General features: G+C 44.7%; 2 protein-coding genes across 2 annotated transcripts in view; both read left to right on the plus strand.

Moving 5' to 3' along the window:
• Nucleotides 1-208: 208 nt before the first annotated feature.
• On the plus strand, nt 209-1,701 carry LOC308382366 (doublesex- and mab-3-related transcription factor A1-like; the record flags this gene model as incomplete). Its single annotated transcript, XM_080860088.1, has 2 exons — nt 209-704; nt 872-1,701. 2 exons carry the CDS (start codon nt 209-211, stop codon nt 1,699-1,701), a joined length of 1,326 nt encoding a protein of 441 aa, XP_080716214.1.
• Nucleotides 1,702-4,548: 2,847 nt separating this feature from the next.
• The window catches only part of LOC308382284 (glucosidase 2 subunit beta-like), a gene marked incomplete at both ends in the record, with an annotated part of 175,045 nt that continues 168,428 nt past the window's right edge, over nt 4,549-11,165 (plus strand). The window contains 4 exons of the mRNA XM_080859995.1: nt 4,549-4,633; nt 4,839-4,955; nt 5,851-5,946; nt 7,511-7,568. Of these exons, the coding sequence (XP_080716121.1) occupies nt 4,549-4,633; nt 4,839-4,955; nt 5,851-5,946; nt 7,511-7,568 (356 nt within the window). The remainder of the gene's footprint in view (nt 4,634-4,838; nt 4,956-5,850; nt 5,947-7,510; nt 7,569-11,165) is intronic.

Here is an 11,165-nt window from a genome sequence, read left to right on the forward strand (position 1 = left end):
CAAAGTGTGAATGGAAGGGGAGTGTCTTCGGTGTTCAATTTCACCCCATGCCACCTCGAGGTGGAGTGTTCTGCACTTTTAAGCATCACCGTGACACTTCGCTCTTCACTGACAGACGAGCCACAACTCGGAGAGTACCACTGAAGACAAGTGTAGAGAGAGAAGTGTAGAGAGACAAGTGCAGGGCTTGTCACTAAACTTGGGCGACATGGATGGCAGCAGAAGGCAACTCGACTTGTCCGGCCACGCACCTTCTCCTCTCTCAGTGCGTCTTCAGGTGCCTGCCTCACTTCTTCGTCCCCCGCCCCTCTATCTCCGGGCGGCTGCGGCCGCAGCTTGCAACTCCTCGCTGGAGAGAGGGTATCCCCGGACTCCCAAGTGCGCCCGGTGCCGAAACCACGGCGTAGTGTCGGCGCTGAAAGGACACAAGCGCTTCTGCCGCTGGAGGGACTGCGTGTGCGCCAAGTGCACTCTCATCGCGGAGAGACAGCGGGTGATGGCCGCGCAGGTGGCTCTGCGCAGGCAACAGGCACAGGAGGAGAGTGAGGCGCGGGAGCTACAGTTCATGTATGCAAGCCCGGGGGCGACCGAGAACGCAGTGACCCTCACCTCGCCAACTGTCGGTCCAGGTGCTCCAGGCCTGACTGCTGCAACGCCAAGACCAGCATCCTTTGACCCCTTTGGAAATGGTGACCACAAAGACGGTATGTATTTTCACTGAGAAGGTTATAGTCCATAGTCATACAATGCAATAGTGATTTTAAAATAGCAGTCAAGCGTGCGAAGGCTAATGATTAATGGAAAACTACGTGATAGCTTAATTAAAAATGTTACGACAATGTCTTACAACGTGTTGTCTTTCTTTTTGCAGACGAGAAGTTGATTAAATATAATTTTTGCAACGGATTTATGGGCCGATCCATTTTTGCTCCCCGTCACTCTTTGCTGCCCTCTCTGATCGAGAGGGAATACACCTGTGGGGGCCGGGAGAAAACGCACCAAGATTTTGACAAAACCAGTGGAAGTCCCTCACCAGGGTTCGACCACAGGTCTGATAATTCTGCCAGTCCACTGTCACAGTCATCTTCTGATCCAGAATCTGGCTGCGAATCGGAAAAACCCAAGGAGGGTGCCTCCTATGAACTAAGCGGGACAAGTGCCATGGAAAAAAACAGGGACCCTATCAACGTAATGATGAAGATCTTCCCTCATTTACAGCGCGACACTTTGGAGACGGTGCTGAAAACCTGCACCGGGGACATAGTCAAAGCCATCGAGATGCTCCTAAACTCGAAGGAGAATAAATGCACTCCGGAGAGCAGTGGACTGGCTAAACCAGACAACTCAACCGCCCAGAGGCCATCCACCATCCGACCCCTAGGTGCTGCCTTTGGGTGTTTCGGCACCAAATCCGCTTTCTCTCCGCTCCAAACTACAGCGACAGGCGCGGTCGGGAACGACGGCGTGTATCTGAATCCGCGATTTGGTATCTCCCCGCTCCGTTTGGCTTACTCCACAGCAGGTGCAGGATTACCGAACTTTATGTCACCTTACGTGAGCTCTGGGCTTCTGCCTGGTTTCCCATTTCGAGCGCCACTGGACTATTCATTCCCCGGTATGATTCGTGACATCTCTTGTCTTCAAGCCAAAGATGCTTTCCCCAATGCCAGCATTTATTCCCATCTCAACAACGAAAAATGAGATGTACTTTGTTTGAAAAGAATTTAAAATTATATTTTTGTACAGCTTTTTTTTTCAGTTTTCCTGTGTTACATTGTTGCATTTTCGATATGTTTATTAGGCCTCTAGCTTACTGTGCCTCCTGAAATACAGCCTACAAAAGTCTACAGTTGTATCTTTACGGCTTACCCTTACTTAGAAAATATTGTAATTAATGTACATAAAGTCATTTTCACAGTTTTTAATAAATACGAAAACAAATATTTTGTTCTGTCTTCATATGTACGTGTGGTTGTGAGGTGGCGGGTGACTTGACAGACTGAGAGAGAGTCAGTGTCTTATTGAAAGATATTTCTTTGCGCGTACCTGAGAAAGCTCAAAATATTAACTTCTTCTGTTTGAGGTGAAGCGATTCAAAGATGTTTGCCAGTGGTTGAAATATTTCTTGAGTACTTGAGGATAGCTGAATGGCTGCATTATGGAACATTGAAGGAGCGCAAATGTATCGGCCCTTTGATAGAGTTACATAGATATGTGAACTTGAAAGTAGTCTTAAAAAGGCGGTGTGTGGATCAACACTGAACTTAAAGAGAGTGATATGGTAATGGCACTACACCTTCTCTCTGTTGGTCATTAAATCCAGTGCAAAGTAGTCTGCAGCAACAATTACTTATCTGTGTTTAAAATCATTGACTTAGATACACTATAAGGACTAAGTTTTAAATGGCTAACAGGCATTATAGATGGGTTATTGGTTAGGCCAACAGCAAAAACATGACTGCCTTTTATACAGGAAGCACCTTTTTATACAGGAAGACACTGCTTGTTTTAAATTGAGCCAGTGCTTTCTAGTCCAGGTAAATAAATCAACAATAAACATACACATAAATAACATATACATCATATAACAATGAAGAGAATAAAAGGCAAAATAGCATGACATATGAACAAAAAAGTTTAAGAGATAAAAAAAGGCCCAAAAACTAAAATAAAAACATCTAAAGCAAACAAATGAAGATGATAGATGACAATGAGGTCCGAAGAGAACGGAATAAAATAGCAAAAAAAAAAAAAAAACAGATCAGAATTATAAGTGAACTTGACCAAAAAAGACAGAACAACCTCAGACTGAATTATAATGCAAGGAAAAGGGTGACGTAGCAGGGGCGCAGACAGCACTGGGGACGGGGGGGGGGACATGATTCCAGATTCAGATTCATAGTGACCCCGATCCGTCCCCCCCAATATGAGCTGGAGCAAGCAAGGCCATTAACAGCCTTAAAAGAAAACTTTAAAATCCTGATGTAGCCGAGCCAATGTTGTTGTTGTGGTTGTTGGCCTTCTCACACCCTATTGGAGCCATCGGTGGCCAATGGTTGGTTTCTTAACAAAAATGGATGTTACAACTTGTTTGCAAATAAATAAATAAAGGTTTAAAGCACAAAGAGCAGCGAGGCCTATCCTCGACCAGCGAGCCAGCAAATAATCACAGAGCAAGGTCAAAAGCTGTGTGCTCCTAGTCAGCCGCACCTCCAATAGGTCACGCTCCTATTGTCATGGCCTTTCGACCTGTAGAGGGCACAAATTATCAGAAAATAGAAATTAAAGCAAGCATTAAAATAACATATTACATAAATACAGAAATGGCTCCTACATAGTTAAAAGTCTAGCTGCGACGTTTTGGACTACTTGTCCAGAGAGTGCAGCCTGGTCAGAAGTGTATAGTGCACTGCAATAGTCCAGTGCCGAAGGTGTGAAGATATGCATGGAACACCTTCTCAGTCTTTTGGGGAAAGGAAACAGACAGTTAGCAATTAGCAATTATTTTAAGTTGATAAAATGAAGCACTAAACAAATAATTTGTCTGCTTATTAAATGTTATTTAATATATTAATATGTGTTATTAAATCAGAGTCAAAGTTCCCCAAGGTTCTTCACAACAGGCTTTCTGTATGATGTGAGCGGACCAAGTTTACTGCTAATGTCAACACCAGAGGGAACCAGAGATGATACCCTTTGAGGAAGCTATTTCCTATCCAGTATCTGGACCAAGGCCAAAAGGTCAAAGGTCAGAAAGGGCCCGTATGTCATCACAACCAGAGCTAAGAGGTAGATACATCTGATTATCATCGGCGTAGCAGTGAGAAAAGATCCTGTGTGTTCTGAGTATTAGGTCAAGGGTCATTAAATGGAGTGAGAACTGAAGGGGGGCTATAGAATTGGACCCTGTAGGACTCCACGTGAGAGGGTGGCAACATTTGAAGACATGACATCAGAATCAAAATCAGAATTCAAGGAATTTTCTTTCACACACACACCAACACACACACATACATGTGCTTTTTTGTTGGCGTCGTACTTAAAGCATTCTGGATGAATGTAATCAGCGTATCCGTTTTAAAGGCTACATTGGTTTACACGCGGTTTACTTTTTTGATACTATAGCTTTAAAAGGGAACCCTAGAAACCGTAAATAATGACGTACTTAACACCACGTGGTCCCGACACAGGAAGCGCCAAAACAACAGTGCAAGCAAAGGCATCTTAAACAGGTGCTTATGGCTATGCAATGCAAGTTCGTCACCCTCCCAGTGTCGTTTAACTTCTCGTTTACCAAGCCGGCTTACACAACAGTGTCTTCAAACTTCGACGAAAAGCAAATTCCGTTTTTGTCAAAATGTCTGGAAGTGGTATTAAGTTAACAGGCTCACAGTAAGCTAGCTAACAGTCCAATGCGAGTTAGTGACACTGCATAGCCTGCTACCTGGACATCTCCATAGACGTTTACCACATTGCCATCATAGCAGCGTTAAACGGCTTCCTTGCTTGATCAAACGTAGTCTACGAAGTCCAAAGTACTCCATAGACATGCACTTTCACATCGCCGTAGCTGTCATTATTTGGGCTGCACTATTTGTGGAATCAAGGAAGATCCGAGGCATCTCTATATCTTGTAAGTGGCATGCATAACATTAAACTTAGTTGCTGGCGCGCATACACCCAGCCACTGTAAAACTGCCTGGACCTATCAAGTAACGTGTCATTTTGCAGCATCAACAGTATGCCATGCACATAAATTATTTGTTGGATGACTTAAACATAATTGTTATGATGTCCATATGTTTGTCTTGTGAATATCTCTGTCTTCCGTTTTGCAGATAAGAGATTTTATAAAGAGAGAAAGTCATTCCTTTGCATCGATGGCTCCAAATTGATCCCGTTCGAGCAAGTGAATGATGACTACTGTGACTGCGCGGATGGCTCTGATGAACCGGGTATATATTTGCCTTTATTTATCTGTATGCCCTTTGACTTTCCCATGCTGTAGGCTGTTTATAAAATACGAGTCATCTGACATTCCATGGCCCTGAACGTTTGTTAACTGTAAGAAGTCATGGACATCTGAACAAAGCATTTTCTTTTGTTGAGGTTAGTTTCGTTAATTTGCCATAAGAACATTGCTTGTTTATTATTGTTAACCATAACTGATAGAGCGCTTGCAGCTGAACAGCGCTACACTACCGCCACCTTGTGGCAAATTAAAAAAGAAAACTGCAATTTCCTCTAACAGACTCTCAGATTCACAGTCACACATGTTGTGTTTTTGGTGCCCTAGCCAAACTCCCACACCCCACATTTCAGCTCAGAATATCCCCTGAAATAAATTGCCTCTTTTTGTACATGACATTATACTTGTCTGTTGCCAATTTAATTGTTAGTTTGATGCAATATGATTTCTCTTTTTTTGTCAGAAGAGCTAGTCTGCTGAAATGTAGTTACTTAAATTTTGAACTTTTGACCCTCAGTGGATGACGTTGAATGTTCAGAATACTGTACTCTCATTGGATGATGTTGAATGTTCAGAATACTGTACTCTCATTGGATGATGTTGAATGTTCAGAATACTGTACTCTCATTGGATGATGTTGAATGTTCAGAATACTGTACTTTCATTGGATGATGTTGAATGTTCAGAATACTGTACTCTCATTGGATGATGTTGAATCTTCAGACTGCTGTACTCTCATTGGATGATGTTGAATGTTCAGAATACTGTACTCTCATTGGATGATGTTGAATGTTCAGAATACTGTACTCTCATTGGATGATGTTGAATGTTCAGAATACTGTACTCTCATTGGATGATGACGGAATGCCTTCTCCTCTCAGGAACGGCAGCGTGTCCGAGCGGTCGATTCTACTGCACAAACCTGGGTTTCCGTCCACACTACATCCAGTCCTCTCGAGTCAACGATGGCATCTGTGGTGAGTGTCTGTACCTGCAAACAAACACAAACAAACAAATAAACAAACAACTTTCTCTTTCCTACAAAACTTCATCCCTGCAAGCTAGCTTGTATTCAGTGATGTAGGTCTGCAGGACATTTATTATTATTTGGTTAGTTTTAGACCAAAGCTCTGTAGTTTCTTCTTAAAAATGTACACTGTGCCTTGAGGTCTGTTTTCTACAGTAATGCCTGTGCATGCAAGCTGAGGTTATCTCTTGGACAGATGCTCAAAAGAATTAGACACAAACACGCACGCACGCACGCACGCACGCACGCAATATCTGAACAATCAGCATTGCAGGTTTAGAATAGCATCTGCTACTTACTATCGTACATGAGGGGATTAAAAGGCAGATCATTATTCATCACTATGTGTGCCCCTGGGAACTGAACCTGTGACATCACTGTTAGCACCCTCACTCCCCTTGCTGAACGACAGGCTCCTGCTCTGGAATCATCCTCTGAGGTAAAACAAGAAGTGTGAAACAGGCAGGCGTTGTGTATGCTGCACATGAGGTGCTGTGTGTGTGTGTGTGTGTGTGTGTGTGTGTGAATCAGGCAGGCGTTGTGTATGCTGCACATGAGGTGCTGTGTGTGTGTGTGTGTGTGTGTGTGTGTGTGTGTGTGTGAATCAGGCAGGCGTTGTGTATGCTGCACGTGTGAGAGGAGGTTGGTATGAGGTGTCATATGTGTGTGTGTGTGTGTGTGTGTGTGTGTGTGTGTGTGTGTGTTTGAAACAGGCAGGCGTTGTGTATGCTGCACATGTGAGAGGAGGTTGGTATGAGGTGTCATATGTGTGTGTGTGTGTGTGTGTGTGTGTGTGTGTGTGTGTGTGTGTGTGTGTGAAACAGGCAGGCGTTGTGTATGCTGCACATGTGAGAGGAGGTTGGTATGAGGTGCCGTGTGTGTGTGTGTGTGTGTGTGTGTGTGTGTGTGTGTGTGTGTGTGTGTGTGTGTGTGAATCAGGCAGGGGTTGTGTATGCTGCACGTGTGAGAGGAGGTTGGTATGAGGTGTCATATGTGTGTGTGTGTGTGTGTGTGTGTGTGTGTGTGTGTGTGTGTGTGTGTGTGTGTGTGTGTGTGTGTGTGTGTGTGTGTGTGTGTGTGTGTGAAACAGGCAGGCGTTGTGTATGCTGCACATGTGAGAGGAGGTTGGTATGAGGTGTCATATATGATGTGTGTGTGTGTGTGTGTGTGTGTGTGTGTGTGTGTGTGTGTGTGTGTGTGTGTGTGTGTGTGTGTGTGAATCAGCCAGGCGTTGTGTATGCTGCACATGTGAGAGGAGGTTGGTATGAGATGCCATATGTTGCTTTATTGAAAGGTGCTGCATTCAAACAGAAAATAAAAATTCTATTGAAACCTTTCATGTTTTGTTTAACCAAGGCTTAACTGTTAGAACTGTTCAGGTTGAAGTTCAGGCATTTTTCCAGTTAGGCCTACAGTCGTCAGAAGACTCTCACAAACACGGCTGTCGCTTGCCTGGTCTACAGCAAAAGCCCCCGTGACGTGACGTGACTGGTTCTGTTCTCTGTTCTCCCTAGATTGCTGCGACGGTTCCGATGAGTACAGCAGCCAGGCCCTCTGCCAGAAAACATGCAGGTCAGTGATTTCCTAAAGAACCGACCCAGACCACCATAGCTTTGCTCCTTCATAGCACTTAAGTCTGTCTGCTCCTTCATAGCACTTAAGTCTGTCTGCTCCTTCATAGCACTTAAGTCTGTCTGCACCTTCATAGCGCTTAAGTCTGTCTGCACCTTCATAGCACTTAAGTCTGTCTGCACCTTCATAGCACTTAAGTCTGTCTGCACCTTCATAGCGCTTAAGTCTGTCTGCTCCTTCATACTGCTTAAGTCTGTCTGCTCCTGTCTGCTCCTTCATAGCTCTTAAGTCTGTCTGCTCCTTCATACTGCTTAAGTCTGTCTGCTCCTGTCTGCTCCTTCATAGCTCTTAAGTCTGTCTGCTCCTTCATACTGCTTAAGTCTGTCTGCTCCTGTCTGCTCCTTCATAGCACTTAAGTCTGTCTGCTCCTTCATAGCACTTAAGTCTGTCTGCTCCTTCATACTGCTTAAGTCTGTCTGCTCCTGTCTGCACCTTCATACTGCTTAAGTCTGTCTGCTCCTTCATAGCTCTTTGGTCCGTCTGCAGCACAGTGCCTTGCTTGTTGTCCTTCGTTAGCAGCTTTAAGGCGGGGGGTCTCACTGGTAATGAGAAAGTGGCAGTGGCAAAGCGTAACACAGTGGCCAGACCATAATACTGCTGTGACTGGAAGTTCTAAGTGGTTGCTAAGTGCTAGGCTAAGTTGATTATCAGATCAAACATGACTGTTTTGTAGGTGCTGGGAGCAATGGCAATTTAAATAAATAGCTTTGCCACTGTGACAGCTGTGATTATGAATATAACCAAACAAAAATCAAATTAAATAATATTATTTACATCTTCTATCGACCATACCGCTGATATGACAAAATAATGAGAAGAACACACACACTGTGTTTACATGATGATAATAATATTGATACTGATCACCTGTTAATGCCAGACACAATAGCTGCTACAAACTGAATGGCAGTACCAAGTGACACCACCAGGTGTCAGTGTTTCTCCATTTACCACGCAGTAAACTTTCCCATCTACCTTGAAGATGGTGGTTCTTTCTTCCTCCATTATTATGTTTTATTCTCACAACCTCATTGCACCTGCTCTTTCATAACTCCTGTGCACAATGTCCATTTTTTCCTTCAGAAGACTGAAAATGATTATTGATCATTGCCAATATGATATTTAATCGTACAAAAAGGTCTAAATTTGTATAGTCATCCCATTGAGTGGAGGCTTGCCTCTAGTTATCCATGAATGTGCCAAATAAAGTAAAGTAAAAAACTGATTAGCTGTTGTGATATTGTAAGTGCTGACGTGACAGGCCCAGGCTAGGCCACTAGGCGGTGTGCTCATAGGCCTGACTATCCTCTGCACTGCTGGTCCCTTGTGGGGCGTCTGTGGTTCATCTGGTGTAGACAGCGAGACAACACCATGCTCATAGGTTTAATTCACCCACACATGTGATGAGACTTTATGTCTGAGGGGTGAGCTGCTTTGGCTAAAAGCATCCACTTAATAGATAAATGTAAATGCAAATGGTTCCTGTGGATTGTGTTTGGAAGACACATGATTGGAGCGTGTGTGACTGTGTCCATACATCAGTAAAGAGCAGACGCAGAGAGTTGCACACGCATGGGTGGGCGTTTACAACAGGAAGCTAGCTGCACCTATGCAGTAATGCATGTGAATGCCAACAGGAAGCTAGCTGCACCTATGCAGTAATGCATTTGAATGCCAACAGGAAGCTAGCTGCACCTATGCAGTAATGCATGTGAATGCCAACAGGAAGCTAGCTGCAGCTATGCAGTAATGCATGTGAATGCTAACAGGAAGCTAGCTGCAGCTATGCTGTAATGCATGTGAATGCTAACAGGAAGCTAGCTGCAGCTATGCTGTAATGCATGTGAATGCTAACAGGAAGCTAGCTGCAGCTATGCAGTAATGCATGTGAATGCTAACAGGAAGCTAGCTGCAGCTATGCAGTAATGCATGTGAATGTCAATGAGCCCAGCGCAGCAGTGGAGGCCGCCTGAGAGCAGGTGTAGTGAGGCGCGCTCCTCTTGGCTTCACTCTGGCCTACTTTTCAAAGTCTGTCTGAGGCAATGCGAGGACAAAAGGGCTCTTTTCCCCTTCTCTCTGCTCACGTGACACGCCTCACACACCCCTACAGCCACCCCCCTACACCCCCCACACACACCTCCATATCAGACCACGGAGGGAGGGAGAATGACAGACTCCCTCCCCCTGCATCCCCCTCTCTCTCTCTCTCTCTTTCTCTCTCTCTCTCTCTCAGTCTCTTCATCTCTCATTCTGTCATTCATCGTCTGGGTTTCTTTTGCTGTTTTTTGTCCTAAAATGTCTGACTGTCTCACTTTTCCTGTAGTAAGGATGTTTAGTTTTAGTCTTCCTGTAGTATAGATAGACATAGTTAGAGTTAAGGTATAATAATTCGGTTTATTAATAACTACACCAAATACCAATGACTTCATATTTATAAAGTATGCCTCGAACAAATGGACTAATTAATCAAATGCCGTCTAAGATGTTGAGTTTAAATGTACCAAGGCTGTGGCAGGAATGGGCATTATTAGGCAGGAAGGGGCATTATTAGGCAGGAAGTGGCATTATTAGGTAGGAAGGGGCATTATTAGGCAGGAAGTGGCATTATTAGGTAGGTCACGCCACCACTGAAGCACCAGGAGCGTATTAGACACGTATGACATTAGTCTAGCGTTAGACAGACAGTAACACACACACCACACACACACACCACCCGATAACACACACCATACACACACGCCACCCAATAACCTACGTCATATACACACACTATCAACCTAATAACACACAACATATATATATACACACAATCTACTCTTGCTGCTGAGAGAGAGACAGACAGACAGACAGCAGACGCTCACTGGAGGAGTGGACTGGTCAAGAGGGGGAGTAGAGCTGAATCACAGCATTAAAAACAGGCAGGTGCTGATCCGCTGGCCCTCCTGTAGGCAGGGGTGAGGGATTACAATTCCCTTCTAGCAGCTCCAGGGAGCCAGTGAAGGGTGACCAGCCGAGGAGTTACACACGTGTGTGTGTGTGTGTGTGTGTGTGTGTGTGTGTGTGTGTGTGTGTGTGGAGCCAGTGAAGGGTGACCAGCAGAGGAGTTACATGTGTGTGTGTGAGAGTGTGTGTGTGTGTGTGTGTGTGTGTGTGTGTGTGGAGCCAGTGAAGGGTGACCAGCAGAGGAGTTACATGTGTGTGTGAGAGTGTGTGTGTGTGTGTGTGTGTGTGTGTGTGTGTGTGTGTATGTGTGTGTGTGTGGAGCCAGTGAAGGGTGACCAGCAGAGGAGTTCCATGTGTTCCCTTTGGCTGATCCGAGAGCCAACGTGCCGCTGCGTTCTGAGTCATCTGCAGTGGTGTCACTACACAGGCAGGCTGGCTGGCAGGCCTGTTTAAACTCCACTGAAGTAGTCTAATGGAGGAACAACAGCTACGTTCTCACTCTGTCTATCCCATCTCTCTTATTCTCTCGTCTTCTCTCCATCTTTCTCTCTCTCTTCATCTCTCCTTTGGTTTTCTGCTCACTGTTCCTCTGTC

The sequence above is a fragment of the Sprattus sprattus genome (assembly GCF_963457725.1).
Source record: "Sprattus sprattus genome assembly, chromosome: 21".
NCBI classification, from domain to species: Eukaryota; Metazoa; Chordata; class Actinopteri; order Clupeiformes; family Clupeidae; genus Sprattus; species Sprattus sprattus.